Below are 18,429 nucleotides of genomic sequence, written 5' to 3'. Positions count from 1 at the left end.
GATTTTAACTTCTCCTCTCACAGGCTTGCTGCAATTTAAATCCTGAAAGGCCAGAGAGCTTAATTTAAGAGAGTGGTTTCAGGTGGGGCCCACTGGCACCTTTCGACACCAGGACTTATTTTTCATCATAAGACTTTGACCAGAACAAGATACAGTAAAGTAAAAAAGAGAAAAAGAAGAAGAAGAAAGGGAAAGAAGGAGAATTGGAAAGACAGGGAAACTGTGACAAAGGGAGAAAGCAAGGATGAAAATGAACCTATAAGAGTGAGATAAAATGCAGGAAGTGTGGTACTGTGTAAATGGACCATGCAGAAGGTGGAATCAATACTAAGAAGCCTTAGTATTTGGCAATCCTCATATTTGGCATCGCCAGAGACAGCATTCTGAGAAAAAGCGTGGGCTCCAGGTGCTTACTCTTTTGCAAAGTAAGCACTGAAGACCCAAGACAGAAATCAGGTGAGATGGTAGAAACTATGAATGGTGCTGGTTCTTCTTCTTTGATGGAACAGCAAGCACTCCCCACTCACAGTTCAACACCAATATCACACAGCGACTTACTGGGTTCTTCACCAGGCTCTGAAGACTCCTCTTCACCACGTCAAAGTGTTCCTTGATGTCAGAAATACTGCTTTGAGGACCAGCACTAGATCCAGCAGATTGGGGCATCTCCTTTGCCTTTGCTGTGATCTTTCCAATGTTGGCTCTGTGAAGGGAAGATGGATGAGATGTGACAGCACTCTGACATAACACCAGACCGTGCTGCGCACAAGGATAGATATGACTTGACATTGACCTTACAGGATGCAAGGAAAGTTCACAACACAATCTCAGACCTTATTGAGTACAAGAAAAACTCTGACTTAATACCAGAACTAAAGAAAGCTCTGCTTTCACATTGGGTCTTAATGAAATAAAATGTAATCCCACCAATGAGACATCAGACCCTTCTGAGATAACTGGAACTGTTGATGCTTTCATCTTATAAGAAATAGTCGACCTGCAGGATCGGTAGGAGGTCATGAGAATGTAAAACTGTTCCAAAAATATTTTGCCAAAGCCTCTCGCTTGTTCTTTTTATTACTGGGTTTTATTATGTAGCCAAAAAAAATAGAACAAAACGGAAAATCAGCCGTATGCTATCTGCATATAGATTGCCTTAAGAAACAATACACGATCCAGATTTAAAGGCACAATCAAATATCAAGGTCAATTAAAATGAGCAGCAATTATTCTGCACAATGAGAAATAACAACGTGTACTCGGAGAAAAACAGCCCCTAAACTTTGTACTTTTCGAGCGAGTTTGACATTACTTTAAAGTAAGCCAAAAGTGCAAATATGCAAAGTAAGTTGAAGTGAGCCTGCAGTCAATATATCTGTGAAACAAATAAAAAGCAGCACAGACTAACAGAGATCCGAGTAGAAAGAAGCCCAAATAAAAAAATACCAGAACCCCACTTACAATAACATTCATACATTTATACTGCTTCATACAATACGTGTTACACAAAACAAATTCTTGAATACATCACATTCATTCAGCAACAGATCTAAGAAACGAGATGTTACATAAAAGACTACTATCTTGCTTTCCATCCGGAACCAAGCAACCATGTATCACGTGAGATACAAAATACACATTACATTTTGTGCAGTCATTCAAAATGCATATAGTCTTTCCATCCAAAGTAAAATAACTTTAAAATGCATTGCATTAATTCATTTCTTGCGCATCGTCGCATCATTCTTCCTGCACGTCTCACGGGGGAACAAACTCTACTTAAACAATGAGAACAAAAACATTCACTTTTGCAAACAGGTTATAGCATTCAACCTTCGAAACTTACATTTTATTAGCTAAGGAAAGATAAAGAGGACAACAACAAGACCAGCAGATGAAAATTATTCACAATATTTTTACAGAGAGAGAAACTCATGTTGTGCACTTTATTTAAATCCTTAGAGTTAGCAAAACAAACCTAATGTAAAGTACATTTTGATTTGTTAAGTAGCTTTCTCAATTTGTGATTTAACATGACATTGGGTCTCAGTGATAGAACAGGGGAGTGTGCTATCAAGATATTAAACCCTAAAACCTTACTGGAAGAAGACAATAAGAAGACAATAATCTGACATGACATCAGACCTTACAAGTGGAGAAACATTTGTTTACAGTACCCTTCTTAGTGAGTCTGCCAAAGTTATAACTTGATACATGAAACAATCAAAACTAGTACAATGCAATGAAAACATGAAATGAAAAATGCTGTGTTTACACTAATTAGACCCCCAACTTGTGACGAATCCATTTTAGTTTCCCTGGGACACAGGAGTCAGTTTAGCCTTCTGCTTGCCCGTCACATAGTGACCTTTTACCCACTTAGCATGTTCTCCTTTATTTTTATTTTTTTTATTTATTTTTTTAGCTTTTGCCAGTTGTTTATATTTTATAAGAATGTTTGGATTTTCATTATCAGTGCAATTCTTAGAAGGCGTCTGTATCAGCTTCATTATCAGTGTTATATATAGGTATTGTCATTATGTCCCTTTCTCACGTGAATTAGAAACATAATGCGCACTTGTTAGGGATTATTTATGCAATTGCCTACACGTCTGCCACATTATTAATTGTTTAAGAACATACCTGTGTCCTGCATCCTACATGACCTGTATAAATACACCTCACAGGAACAAGGTGAATAGAGGGGTTCCTTCCAGATGCCATCTATGCTGCACGTCACCTTGCTGCAGATTTCAGCCTTTGAGTCTGATCTAGAGACCTCACTCCAAAGTAACGAGGGCTCGGAGGCGGTTCTCATGGACATGGTACTGGCAGATTAGGTTTATCACACATAGCTCTCAGTAGAGTAGAGATTAGGCTCTCTCTGCTAGGAATCACATATCTTATGTTTATTGTAAAATGGTGGGGGGGTTATATTCATAACTCATCTTCACAATTCTGCTTTTATTACTGTTCATTATCCTAATCATTGCAACACATTCATTTTTTCGTAGATTGCGGTCTTTTCAATAAATATATTGAAAACTCTCCTGCATCTCCTTCATTGCCTGTGTGTGACTGAGATTGATTGCTAACGAGAGAAAAGGGTAACCTCCGTTCCACCACAACTCCCCTGAGAAGTCGCAATCTAGAGTCCATGCATAGGCAGCCAGAAATCACCTTTACTGTCTGAGTTTCGGTGAGGTACTGCTTGTGAGCCGGGAGGATTGAGCCGACAGCTGTGACTTGTTGAGGGAGTGACTCAGTCACCTCCAAACAAAAGAGCTGCCATCCCTAAACCAGCAGTCTCACTAGGGAGAGAAATGTTTTGGCACTAATTTACAGATATCCTGAGTATCTCTGTCTCACACAGGCCACTGCGTACCATGAGTACCATTATACAGAGCAATATGTGGCATTAGGGACAATCCTCTTCAGCTGAATAGGGAGCACCTAACTAGGCTGTAGGTTGTTCACGCTTGTTCACGCTTGAACCCCTAAAAGGATTTTTCCTCATTTGGTGTTCCTTCTCTGTACTCATTATTCAACATGACTAATGCAGAAAATGCCAGACCTGCATTAACACAACATCTAGTAGCCCATGGCTTAACAGATGAATGTGGGGGCATCATATTTACTGTGGAAGCTCATGAAGCGTACCAAACAGAAACATTCTATTCCTGGGTCACCTTTCCTGAAGAAGACAGTACAACATAGAAATTTCACACATACAAAATTGCAAACATTATGCAGCAGTACCAGGCTTACTGGTATCTAGAGATACTAACTTATCAAGAACATCAAAAGTGGTTCAATGGCACCCAACCACATGTAATACAACCCATGAGATTAGGACCCTTAAGTAATGACAGACCAACGTGTATGCGCACTTTATAATGAGCTAGTGGTACTTTACAGACGACTTGTACAATTCGCTATACAGTCCTTGAATACCACCCCAGCACGGGCTGCACCAGCTGGTCCCCAATTGGCCATTACTGCGATTATGCCACAAACAGTACATTCTACCATGGGAAAGGTGGCCACGAAATAGAAAACAACCTTGGATATTTCCAATGTTTTTTTCTGCCAAAACTCAGCTCATGAAAGTCAGGACCTGAGTGCATTCTCATTTGGTTCACAAAAAAGTTTTTGCTGTTTGCCACAGGGATATAAGAACAGCCCAGGGTTGTTTTCTGCTTGTATAATATCAACATTGCATCATATTGATTCTGAGGCGTTGTCCTATGTGGATGACATCTCTCTCACAGATGACGGCCTCAACATTCATCTTGCCAGGGTCGATCAGATCATTTTAGGGTTCGCAGCCCTTGGCTACAAATTCAGTAAATAGCTTTTCTCAGTGTTTCATTTTTGGGATATGAGCTATGAGATGAAGGCAAGAGCCTGGCACTGCACTTTCTAGAGAAATACATTCAGCTTCAACCACCAAATACGATCAAGATCCATCATCAGGAATCACGGCTTGAACATCGTCTCCTATGCCGACGACACCCAGCTGATCATCTCACTGACCGAAAACCATACAACTGCCAAGAAGAATTTCCACAACAGGTTGGAAGCCATCACTGCCTGGATGAAGGACAGCTGCCTCAAGATCAACTCTGACAAGACTGAGATCCTCACATGGGATCCTTCACATCAGCCTGGGATGACTCCTAGTGGCCTGCTACCCTAGGCACCTCCCTCACCCCAACAAACCACGCACGCATGGAACCTTGGCTTCATCCTGGATTCATCGCTCACCACTAGCCACGTCAACTCAGTCGCATCCTCCTGCTTTAACACACTCAGAATTATCTGTAAGATCTCCAAATGGATCCCAAAAGACTGCCGCAAAACTTTAACCCACACCCTGGTCACCAGCAGACTCGACTATGGCAATGCCCTCTAAGCTGGCACCACTCAGAAGAACCTGAAAAAACGACAGCACATCCAAAACACCTGTACCAGACTCATCCTGGACGTCCCTCACTGTAAACACATCACCAGACACCTTAGAGACCTCCACTGGCTTCCTGTCGAGAGAAGGATCAACATCAAACTTCTCGTCCATGCTTACTAGGCTCTCCACAACCTAGGACCCACCTACCTCAACCACTGCATCACTTTCCAATCCCCCGCCAGACCTCTCTGCTCCGGTCAACAGGCACTATTCACCGTACCCTGCATATGGAAGACCTTGGCTGGAGGAAGATCCTTCACCTACCTCGAGGCAAAAAGCTGGAACACCTTGCCCCTTCACATCAGGTTGTCACCATAATTAGCTCAATTCAGGAAGGACCTCAAGTCCTGGCTCATCGACTGAAGCACAGAGGACTGACCCCTCACAGAGCTTTGCGACTCTTACGGGTGAGTAGCTGCGCTCTAAAAATGATGATTGATTGATTGAAGTTACTGCAGTCTTTACTTGGTTTCATTAACTTTGTCAGAACTTACCTTCCAGATTATGCACAAGGCATCAAACCACTCTATGATTTAATTCACCCAGCAAACACTGGACAGCAGGACACATACATCATTTCACAAAATGTTTAAAACCTTTTACTGTGGGCAGATACGAGCGCTAGGATAGTCCTATTAAGGAAGAGTGAGACTTGCCTTTCAAGTTCAAATGTATGAACGGTGAAACAGAGTTCTTCCTGAGTGGAAGCAAATGTGAGACTACTGTTAGTCATTCAATGATCTGCAAACAGGTGTCACTTCATGGCTTTTGCAATGCAGAGTTCGTGAACTTGACATGCTTTCTGAAGGGTACTCCCATCCGTTTGATTCATCCAGCATTTATACGCTTTCGAATGGAAGTTATGTGGTTCTGAAAGATCAGAGTTGCTGTGGAATGAGACCAGGAATTTCCTACACAATTTCAGTTTCTCAAGTTGTAACTTGTTGTGGACATCTTTTATTCCTCTCCACACAAGAGATAAGAGTAGCAGAATTGTGACCTCACGTTGATACTACTACTGTAAATTTTGACAAGCTGAGCAGACTAAAGGCAATACTGTTCCAAAAACAAGTCGCGTTGACATCGGCCAAGGAGACATACGCTCTCCAGATAGCAAGATCATCAGCAGAGATACAATCCTTATTAGATACCAACTTCCCCAAGCACTTTGGAGACCTGGTTTGCAGAATATTCAATGCCTCAAGCACTGCAGGGATTGTATACTTTTTTAAGGCTGTCGGATTTGGATTTGTTTCCACCTTCCAGACTGTCTTTGGAGTCATTCCTTCAGCTATCCATTCATCACTCTTTTCAAGTGTGCTTGGCAGATTTCCCATAACTTTGGCGCAGATTGGTGGAATGCTGCTGCTGCTATTCCTAATATGCAGTGGTTGTATTTTCTCAGCTAAGCAGCATGATGGAGTTAACACCAGCCCAGCTTTGTCATGACTGCATGATTCAGTACTTTGGCACTCCGTTGCTAGAAGAACTGGAGCATGATGGGTCATTGTCATTCCGACAGTCCTGTGGTGCGTGCAACCTGTTTTCATAGCACCTGGTGCCTCTTCTACTGTACACTGTTGGTGTGTCTTGCTGTTCAGCCAGTGCCTCCTGTGGAAAAGGAACTCTTAATGTTCCCGATGAGGGTTCATTCACGATCGTGCCCCATGAGACTGAGGTTGATTTGCGAGGCCAGGTATGAGCCACCGCTTGTGAACTACTTGGCTCCAACGACATCTGGCGCAATGGATGGTGCTGCCTACGTGGGTGATTCTGCGTCTGAGGCTTCTGCACACTTCTGCTCTGTGGATCCGCCTGACAATCCTGTGAGCGATCAGACATCTGCCAATGGTCCTTGCTTGACACACTCCCATTTGATGACTTGGGAGACATTCTACAAGATCATACTTATTGTTGAATGATTTGACCATTGGCCTTATTCAAATTCTGAAATGTAATACAAAATTGCTGTATTAATTCAGGTCACATTTGGCCTGTCTTGCTTGTCATGGTTGACATTCTATCTCTTTGTATGTTTTTAACATAATTTTAGGTAGCTTTTATACTTTTATTTTTTGGTTCAGAGTTTTTTGAGACTTGGACTCATGCACCCTCGCTAGTGAGTTAGCGTCCTTGTTTCGGCAATGGGGATGGTGTGGTGAATTCATTTTAGTTTCCCAAGGACACAGAAGTCAGCTTAGCCTTCAGCTTGCAGGCCTGTTGCCCCAGTCATCTAGTGAACTTTTACCTACTTATCATGCTCTGTTTTATTTCATTTAGTTTACTATTTTGTTTTGTTTTTGCCAGTTGTTTATATTTTATAACAACGTTCTGATTTTCATTACTAGTGCCATTCTGAGAAGGCATCAATATCTGCATCATTATCAGTGATATACATAGGTATTGTCATCATGTCCCTTTCTCACTTATGTGTGATAGGAACATAATGTGCACTTTTTAGGGATTATTTATGCAGTTGTCGACACAAGTCTGCCACGTTATCAGTTGTTTAGGAACATACCAGTGTCAGGGATCCTAAAAGCTCTGTGTAAATACACCTCATGCGGACAAGGTCTTTAGAGGGGTTCTTTCCAGATGCCATCTATGCTGCACGTCACCTTGCTGCAGAATTCAGCTTTTGTGTCACCACAGAGTCTGACCTAGAGACCTCATTCCAAGGTAACGAGGGCTGGGTGGTGCTTCTCATGAACATGGTACTGACAGATTAGGTTTATCACGCCTAGCTCTCGTTAGGGTAGAGGTTAGGCTCTCTTTGCTAGGAATCGCATATCTTATGTTTATTGTAAGATGGTGGGGGGTTTTATATTCACAACTCTCATCTTCACAATTCTGCTAATCATTGCAGCATATGCATTTTATCGTAGATTGCAGTCTTTTCAATAAATATATTGAAAACTGTCTTGCATCTCCTTCATTTCCTGTGTGTGACTGAGACTGATTGCTAACAAGAGAAAAAGGTAACTTCCGTTCCACCACTACTCCCCTGAGAAGTTGCAATCTAGAGTCCATACGTAAGGCGACCAGAAATCACCTTTACTGTCTGAGGTACTGCTTGTGAGCCTGGAGGGTTGGGCCGACAGTTGCGACTTGTTGTAGGAGTGACTCAGTCGCCTACACACAAAAGTGCTCCCACCAAGATTTTCCTGTGCTTGTTCCAAGTGCCCCTGACAACGTAGATGGGTTTGCCCAAATTCGAACACCAATCCATGCCTTTTAAAAAAGCATCAAAGGGGTGAGGTTACTCTGATCACCAGTGTTTAGTAGTGTCTTGTTTGCCTAGTAAAGTACACAGTATCACTAAGGAGAGCAGTGTATACTGACACCAGACATTACTGCAATAAGAAATAAAAAATACACTGCTATGACATTTGACCTTTCTGAGGTGAAAATGAGCACTTCAGTATGACATTAGACCTTACTGAGAGGAGAAGACTGAAAAATTATATCAAACCATAAGGCGATGACAACAGATTATAATGAGTTAAGATTAGAAGACTCTAACATGACACCAGAACCTTACTGAGATATGATAAGAACCCTCTAAAGGTGTCATCGGACCGTGAATGGGAAAGAACCATGACAGAGCATGGTTCAGAAGCTTCCTAGCATCTGTTGCCAACCTGACATGCCTGGCCAACACATAATAGTCAGATCTGAAAACACAGACTATCCTGGCAGTTTAAACTTCCATTCTTCCCAAGAAGAAGGAATCAAGCAAACTCTAGAATGCAGCAATCAGAATTCCACCTAACCAGACGTATAGCAATATGTGTATCAAAAACATTAAATGGTTCATGATAAGTGCACCTCCACCTCTTTGAATGGGTCATTATTACACGCCTTGGCCCTCTACGTTTTGTTTTCAGTGCAGGAGAAAAAGTGTAAACTTGCTTTGTCTGCCTTAATTTCTCAATGATAGGGAAGCAAACATGGACGTCATTTAGGGATCGCCAGGGGTCTCAACTGCGACCTCTGGCTTGCCCTTTGTAGACCCTGGCACAGCCTTTGCAACCCCTGGCCTCAGAGGTGGCAATATCAGTGACAGGAACACAGTGGCAGCTCGCCCTTATGGACGTCTGCTGGGGCTCCGCTCTCTTTGTTTTCTGTCAATTTTCTATTACACTAATAGTGAATAATAACACATTATTCACTATTAGTATAATAAAAATGGAGTACAATTAGCTGGAATATGACCGTCCATGGCAGCTGAGGCAAGTAAAAAATGTATGTTGTGTGTGTGCTTGTGGGTGAGAGTGTGTTTATGAGAGAGAGAATGGATGTAAGTGTGAATTTGTGTGTATGTGTAAATATGTGCGTGTGAGTGAAAGTGGAGGTCAAAGGGCATGCTATGTCACTTCCGCTACCCCTGGCATTTCGGTGAATTGATGTCCATGGAAGCAAATGGTCCACAAATCAACATGAAACAACAGATTAGGCGTCCTTTCCTACTGCCCATACACTTTCATATACATGTGTGCCTGGCCAATCTGAGTAGATCAACTGACCTCCTCTCTCATTCGTATGCCAATTATACCCAGCTGCAATATAATGTGCACCCAGGCTATGGACTCCCCATAACTTGATGTCAAACTGCCATGTCTGTTTTAAGGTGCAGGAACAGGCCTGTACTCAGTGGTGCAAGACTGAACTCATCTTCTGCAACCAGTTTAAGGCGTGGACAAAGCAACAACCCGTCTTGAAAAAAAATTCTCTCCTCCAAGCAGGTAATCAAGCATGCAGGGAGCTTCTAGTATCAAGCATGTGTCTCTCAACTCAGGTTGTGGCAACTGCCATAAGACTGCCAAGTTTAGCAACATCGGCATCCAAAAAGAATTGCCTGATCTTAGGGTTCACCTCAGTCATGATATCGAGAACAACTCACGCGCTTGCTGTGTCGGTTCATCATCGTAGACCTTATGGCAAACATACTTCAAAACCTGCAGGCCATCCAGTGCTCAGCAGCCAGGCACCATGTCTCAGATCAGACGGACATTTTTCACTTCTGCATCAGATGAGCATCCTCTAACTTCAGAAGTAGTTTGGATCTGACTCAAGGCCCCAAACCTAATCCATAAAAAATCCAAACATAGAGCCGAAACTATCCCCCCCCCCCCAAAAGGTCCACACTCCGTTTCCGCCTTTCATTTAATTTTTATCCATTTATGATTTTTAAGTAGAGCAGCACTCACCCCAACGGTAGAGTGTACTCTACAGTTCACTTGAACAATGCAAAAAAAGTTTAAAACAATCAGATTTAGATAATTAGAAGTAAAATTCCAAAATAAAAAGAAAATAATTAATAGATTTTTTTTTTTTTTTAATGGACGGATGATCAGACTGTCTGATAAGAGGACTAACTGCCCCCACTGCTTGGCAGCAAATACCAGAAATACCAGCTGGAAAACAATTACATGTTAATAATTTGAGAAAGGACAGAAGTTCCGTGGCACTAGAAATGGGGAAAAGGAGGGGAGTTACCTAAGCTTTGAGCTGCAGCATGAAATGCCCTGCTGAAATACTCGACAAGCCTGCATCTAGGAAGTTTTCATCACAGCGAATATTTTCTTCAAGGTTTCCTTATTCCCAGAAACCAAGGCCAATATTTAAGAAAAAGTGGTGCACCAGCTATGGTGCGCCACTTTGCTTGCCCCCCCCCCGCCTTAACGGCACCTAACGACACCATGGTTGCGACGTATTGATAATACGGCGCCCGATGGCGGTCGTTAGCACAATAGCGACAACATGTTTGATGCCATTGTGGCGCTTTGCAAGTGCAAAGACGCCCATAGGTTACTATCGGAGCGTCATTTTAACGCCTGCTCTGAGCAGGTGTTTAAAATAACGGCAAAAATTACGCAGTGAAATCTTTTAAATTTCACTGCGCCATTTTTGTGGGCCTCCTAGTACCAGAACTCCCCCTTGCATAAATGATGCCTGGCGCAAGATAATGTGGCGCAAGTGGCTGCAAAGTGGTGGTAAAATACTTAAAGTCAATGAAGGTGGACGTGGGTGGTTTCTAGGAAAAATCTGGCAGTTGCTTGGCTGTTAGTAGCTCATGACGATTTTCATTGACTAGAAGTAGCTCTCACTACAGAAAAGGTTGGAGACCCCTGTAGTAAGGTATACACCAATATGCGTTTTCGTAGTTGGTTAGGGTTTACTCTTCTCAAGACACAGTACGTTCCAAAAGGCAGACAATGAATACTCTACTCTACGCAGCAAATTATACTAACCCTAAGGCTTATCATGGCCATCTCCTGCAGATACTTCATTTGAAATGTTTTCGGTATTGAGACAACAGATCCTCAAATATTTTCCAGCTGCATCTCCTATTCCATTTGGGGCAATATTTACCTCCACACATATATGGACACTATCATCATGAATCTATGCCATGAAAAAAGTCTAGATGACGAAACACGTGTCGGCTTCTTTTTGGAATGTACTGTGTCTTGAGAAGAATAAACCCTAACCAACTACAAAAATGCATATTGGACTTTGGTGTATACCTTAGTACCTATATGGACATTGTGGACTATACCGGAGTGCCCTGGTAGTCTTTGATAAGTATCTTAGTTCTGATTGGCCTTCCAGTCAGCCGAACTTACACCCTTGGTGGTTGAGTATAAAACCAGTATGGTACCCATTGTATAACTTTATATCTACAGGAGAAGGAATCTCCCCAGAGAATCACATATGTACGCTGGATGTGCGAACCTCATAGCATAAGCCACTGATTTTTCATGTTGTTATTACTACATAGCTATCAATCACCCTGAATATCTTGTGTGAATTTGGCCCTCAGAAATCAATAAGAAATGAACGGAGGGAGACAGGACAGATGGTTTGAAGGTAAATACAGAGCTTCATAACAGGGTACGAAGTATAGAGAAAACATGGTGTGATGGAAGAAGGGGGTAGGGATAAATGACTGTAGAGGTGTGAATGGATGAATGTTGTGTGTCAGAATAGAAGGAGCATGTACCAACTGAATGAATGAGATTGGACAAGGGGATGAAGCGGTATAGATAAATGTCTAGGAACAGATGGATAGGGTGAGACTGTACTCTTTAATCAAATTCAATACAGATAAAATGGTTACCGAGTGATGGACAGAGAGGGCATAAACTGATGGATATCATGAAGGAAGACTTGGGGGTGAAGGAGTATAGACAGACTGATGAGGATGTAAAAGGCAATGATGTGGACAGGGTAAAACTGGAAGGATATATAGAAAGAAAGAAGGGGGCGATGACAGATGGAAGGAGACGGACAAGCTACCTAATGACATAAAGCTGCAAAACAGAGGGCACCACTACCTTTAATGTAGACCAAAAATTGGACATGAGCGGCAGAGCAAGATTAGCTGGGGTCTGGGGCATTCTCTTCCTAGAAATGTCTGTTAGGGAGATAACCCAAGATTGATTTGCAATCGGAACAGTACTCTCTCCCAAACACAAAACTGAGCAAGATACCTAAATGTTTCTTGTGCCCACGTGATAAATCCCTTCAGAAAGAGGCGAAGAATCTAATTGACACAGACAGAGAGAATGTGGTATGAACGTGCACAAAGCCCCGGGTCTTGACAGACTCTTAAAATAACAACAGCAATAGCACCCCTGACTCAATACTAATGCACAAGGCTCTGATCCAATACCAATAATCAGCTATCACTCAAAAACCTCCATCAAATAGCAACTGTCAGTCCACACTCAAGATTGAGCACCTATTTGAAATATCAATAATCAGCCTACATGCTAGACCCAAACCTTCATTCTAAAAGCAACCATCATCCTCATTGCATACCCTACTTCAAATGGCAATAAACCACCCATGTATTTATTTCAGAGTTTCCTATAGCACGTAGTAAATCCAAGGACATCAGAACAATTACAATGGTACAGTTCAAGTTACATAAAACACAAACACGAGCACATATAGAAGAGTAACATAGGCCAACAGAACAGCTATTACAAAGAACCTAGGAGAACTGGAATGTGATTCAATCAGAAAGATCAGAGGAGTGGAGCAGGGTCAGGGTCAGCAGACTACTGTGGGGCACTAAAGGAGACTGACACACTCAGCAACAATCCCCCACCAACATCCATGGACACCAACACTTCAGCGTGTAAACTTCACCGATGGATTTCCAACTGCGCCAACTCTCTGGCCCCACTCAAGTTACTACCTAGCAAGCAACTCACCAAGAAAGCCAGCTGGTTCTCCCCCGCCCTCCAAGTAACGAGACGCAACTCCAGATAACTTGAAAAAAGATGGAGGAACAACAAGACCTCAGAGAACCACACAGCCTTCAAATCCACAGTCACCGCACACTACCACCTCGTCAGATCAACCAATGGAACTGTCATTCAGGGACACATTCTCGCTAATGCACACAACTGCAAAGAACTCTTTGCAGTAGTCAAAGTATTCGCTAAACCCAGATCAGAGTTGGCAGAAATCCCCCCTCCCAAAATCTGTGTGACCAGCTCACCACCTTTTTCCATTACAAAATAAAGGATATCTATGTCAGCTTCACCATCTAAGACCCACCCTCCATACCCACAACCACCGGACCCGACCACCCAGACTCCAGCAGACTCTGCACGAATGGACCACGCTCATCACGGACGACACCCTGAGGATCATAAAGAACATCCACTCAGGAGCTCCCTCAGACCCCTGCCCCCAACACATCTTCAACAGAGCCAGCGCCTCCATCGCATCCAAACTCTTTCGCACTATCAACTGTTCCATCCAGCCCGCCACCATCCCCAAAGACTGACAACATGCAGAAATAAATCCCCTGTTGAAGAAACCATCCGCAGACTCACCGGACCTCAAGAACTACAGGTCAATCTCCACTTCCCAGCAAGTCATCGAGAAGGCCATCAACATGCAACTCTCAATTCAGTGAGACAAACCACATCCTGGACCCTTCCCAATCAGGATTCAGAAACAACCATAGCACCGAGACCGCTCTCCTAGCTGCCACAGATGACACCTGCACCCTTCTCGTCCAAGGAGAAACCGCTGCCCTCATACTGCTGGAACTCTTGGCAGCATTCAACACCGTCCCCCACCACACACACTGCGTAAGACTCCATGATGCCAGCATCCGCAAAAAAGCCCTAGCCTGGATCCACTCCTTTCTCATCAGCTGAACTCAAAGAGTCAGACTCCCATCATTTCTGTCAGAACCCACTGAAATCAGCTCCAAAGTGCAACAGGGCTACTCCCTGAGCCCCATCCTCCTCAACATTTACATGGCCCCACTTGCAACCATCATCAGAGAACACACTCTGAACATTGTCTCTGACGCCAACGACATGCAGCTGGTCCTCTCCCTCACAAACGAACCTAAGGGTGCCAAGAACAACTTCCACAATGGAATGAAGGCAGTCGCCTCCTGGATGAAGGACATCTGCCTCAAACTCAACTCTGACAAGACCGAAGTCCTCATCATGAATCCTACCTCCTCTGCCTGGGACAACTCATGGTGGTCTGCAAAGCTTGGAACCCCCACACCCCTAAGGACCACACAAGAAATCTTGGCATCATCCTGGACTCTTCACTCTCGATGAACTGCCAGGTTCATGCCATCTCGCTATCCAGCTTTCACACACTCCACTTACTCTGGAACATCGTCAAATGGATCCCCATTGGATCCAGGAAAACGGTCACCCACACACTCGTCAGCAGCAGACTTGACTACAAAAGCGCTCTCTATGCCGGTACCACCCTGAAGATCCAAAGAAAACTCCAGAACATCCAGAACGCCGCCACCAGACTCATTCTAGATATCTCCCATCTCAGCCACATCTCCAGCAACCTGCAAGACATACACTGGCTCACAATCAACAAGAAGATCATTTTCAAACTCCTCATCCACATCTACAAAGCCTCCCACAACGCCTGACCCGAATACCTCAACCACTGCCTCTCATTCTGCACACACATCAGACACCTCCACTCTGTCCAGCTAGCCCTGGCCACCATCCCACACACCTGCAAAACCACAGCTAGAGGAAGATCTTTCTCCTACCTTGCAGCGAAGACCAGGAACTCCCTGCCCTTGCATCTCAGGCAAGCTCCATCCCTGCCTCAATTGAGGAAGGACCTCAAGACCTGGCTCTTCAAATGAACCATGGATGCTAAGCACCTTGAGACCCTAATGGGTGAGTAGTCATACTTTACAAACCTTGATTGATTGAAAAAGGAAAGTGGAAGTAGCGCAAGTACACAGCATTGCCTTGATGCTGGGCTTCAATTTGCATCAATGACATTTCTTAAAACTATAATTTGTGGACCATAGAGTCTTAAAATTTACTTTAATTGCTTTTTCTTTTTTTTTTTAAAGTGGATTAAGTGTAATTGCCTAAAAATAACTGGTTCCTTGAGTTTTTTGGGATATTTATTTTTTGAATGTTCATAAAGTTATATTAAACGGCATGCTTAAGTGGACGGTTATTCCATTGGAGCGTAGATAGCTGCTTGTACCTTGTATACTCGCCGCAGAGACACAGAGGCCCTCATTACGACTTTGGCAGTCTTTTTCTAAGACTGCCAAAGCCACAGCCGCCAGATGACCGCCAGTGCTGGTGATCTGAAGACCGCCATATTACGAGTGCTGTGGGATTACTGCCAGAAATCAGGTGGAAACATGTCAGCAGTCGTGCTGGCGGTCAGCGCTGAAAAGGTAGTCCCACCGCCGGCACTGCCACACCAAAAGGACGCCGTACGCCGTATTACGACCAGTAATATGGCATGATGGTGTCCTGATGGCGGTGCAAGCACCAGGACCCGTCTGCTCCCGGACGACCTCCTCGACGGACGAGGTAAGTTGATCATCTGATAGGGGAGGAGGGCGTGGGGTGATGAGTGAGTGTGTGTGGTGTCTGCGTGTGTGTTTGAATGCGGGGGGAAGGGGTGTTGAATGCATACGTGTGTGAGTGCATGTTTGAATGTATGAATGCTGGGTAGTGGGGGTGCGTGTATGTTTGTGTGAATGCACTGTGGAGGGGGAGTGTATGCGCACGTGCAGTAGTGTATGTGTGAGTGTGAATGGGAGTTTATGTCGAGTTTGCATGGGGGTGTGTTTTGGTGCATGCTTGGAGGTATGTTGGTGTGTGTGCAAGTGTGTCCTGGCGACAGGAATGTTTATTCCTGTTGCCAGGATGCAAGGCCGTCAGCATTTTGCTGGTGGTGCGACCGCCAGAAGAATGTTGGCAGTCTCCCGCCTCGTAATACTGCTGGCGGTACTGCGAGGTCCACTGTGCTGGAGGTGCTCACCTCCAGCACAGCGGACTGTGGTAAAGCGGCAGGAGGGGTGGGGATTTGGCAGTTTGGTTTCGGCCGAACAACCAACCTCGTAATATGGCGGTCTTCTCCGCCGGCCCATTGGCGATGAGACCGCCACCACGCCAGGGTCATAACGAGGGCCAGAATATGTTGAATGTGTTTTGCAGTTTCATGCCGTTGCATGTGGGCTGTTTCAAGTGTCCTATAGTATATTCTGGAAGTGTTGTTTTCTGTGCTCTAGATTCGGCTAGTTCGCCTAGAGAACTGTTGTCTTAATGACCCTCGATTCCCAGCTTCATCCCTTATAACACCACAGTCCTTCATGCAGAGGGGTCACCCCACCATGCCATCAGAACACCATGGGGGTTATTCTAACTTTGGAGGAGGTGTTAATCCGTCCCAAAAGTGACGGAAAAGTGACGGATTTACCACCAGCCGTATTACGAGTCCATTATATCCTATGGAACTCGTAATACGGCTGGTGGTATATCTGTCACTTTACCGTCACTTTTGGGACGGATTAACACTCCTCCAAAGTTAGAATAACCCCCTATGTTTCTAGCCCTGGACTTTCACTGGACAACCTAATGTGTTCTGGAAGGTGTGGACTAATACCTGAGAAGAATGATTTGTTGTAGAAACATTAAGCAAACTGGCGCTGTACCTACTCTCCACTTACGGTGCATTAAGCAACTTATACTAAACTGTCGATCATCCTTCATGTGCCCAATTTTCAATCACAACACATCACAAAAAGTTGTCCTTCATACATTTTAGGTTTGGATATATATATATATATATATATATATATATATAGAGAGAGAGAGAGAGAGAGAGAGGAAGAATGCGAGGACACGCCGGTGAGTAGAAAGAGGTTTATTGGTATAATGATGTAGCAGGAGCGTCATGAAACCACCACCCTCCACGCCACTTTAGCAGCTACAGTGGGGGCGTGGGGTTCTTGCTGGGCCTCTTCTGTCTGCAGCTCGGCAGACAAAGGCTCATAATTAACCGGAAGGGGTGAGAAGGTGAGTGAGTGAAAGGATGAATGGATGGATGGATGATGAATGAAATGGATGGTGGTTGAGTAGATGAAGTGAAAGGGTGGATGAATGCACGTATGGATGAATGAAAAGATAGATGTAAGGACTTATGAGTGAAAGAATGGATGAATGAATGAAAGAGGATAGATGGCTAGATGGCTAGACGAAAAGGATGGAAAGATGGAAGAGTGAAAGTGTTAATAGTTGGATGGATGAGTTGGTAAAAGGATGGATAGGTGAAAGGGTAAATGGATGGGTTGAGGGATAGATGAGAATGTGCAAAGATGAATAGAAATCTGCATGGATGAATGAGTGAAGGGATGGATGAGTGAAAAAGAGGAAGAATGGATGGATGAGTGAAAGGGTGAATGGATGAATGAGTGACAGGGTGGATGGATGGTGAAACTGATGAAAGAAAGGATGGATGAGTGATAGGATGAAAGAGTGAAAGGGTGGATGGATGGACTGAGCAAAAGAGTAGACAGATGGATAAGTGAAAGGATGGATGAAAGGTGAGTGAAAGAATGGATACAAGAATGGATGAGTGAAAGAATAGATGGATGACTGAAAGGGAGGGTAGATGGATGGCTGGATGAAAGGGTGGATGGATGGATGAGTGAAAGGGTAAATGAATGGATGGGTGAGTGAAGGGTTGGACGCTGAGTGAAAGGGTGGATGGATGAGTGAAAATGAGGATGGCTGGATGGATGGGCGAAAGGATGGATGACAAAGGATGAATGGGTGGATGGATGAATGGGGATGGATAACTGAAAAGATGGATGACTGAGTGAAAGGATAGTTATGTTTGGTGGGTAGGTTTGAAGATGTTTAGGTCTGCATATGGGCGGGCTCACAGATGGACGTAATGGGGACAAAAGTGGATGAAGGACTGAATGAATAACAAATGTAAAGGTGAAATGGTGATGGGAGGAAAAAAAATGAATGGATAAATGCTTTGATGGAAGAGACAATGAAGCTCCTCTGGGAAGGGTCCTTATGACTTGCTTGGCTGGTTCCTTAAGAGCTTTGGTTCAAAGTGGGGGGAATTTTAATGACCTATCTCTCTCTCTGCCACATATGCTATATCATTTCATGTAA

General features: G+C 43.8%; 1 protein-coding gene across 2 annotated transcripts in view; it reads right to left on the bottom strand.

Moving 5' to 3' along the window:
- LMAN1L (lectin, mannose binding 1 like) overlaps positions 1-18,429 on the bottom strand; it is a 254,756-nt gene that overhangs the window by 11,787 nt on the left and 224,540 nt on the right. For both annotated transcript variants that reach the window (XM_069222136.1, XM_069222137.1), the window contains one exon: positions 559-703. In XM_069222136.1, the coding sequence (XP_069078237.1) occupies positions 559-703 (145 nt within the window). The remainder of the gene's footprint in view (positions 1-558; positions 704-18,429) is intronic.

The sequence above is a fragment of the Pleurodeles waltl genome, chromosome 3_1, assembly GCF_031143425.1.
Source record: "Pleurodeles waltl isolate 20211129_DDA chromosome 3_1, aPleWal1.hap1.20221129, whole genome shotgun sequence".
NCBI classification, from domain to species: Eukaryota; Metazoa; Chordata; class Amphibia; order Caudata; family Salamandridae; genus Pleurodeles; species Pleurodeles waltl.
The sequence above is the reverse complement of the archived record's forward strand: the minus strand, read 5'-3'. Positions and strand labels throughout refer to the sequence as shown.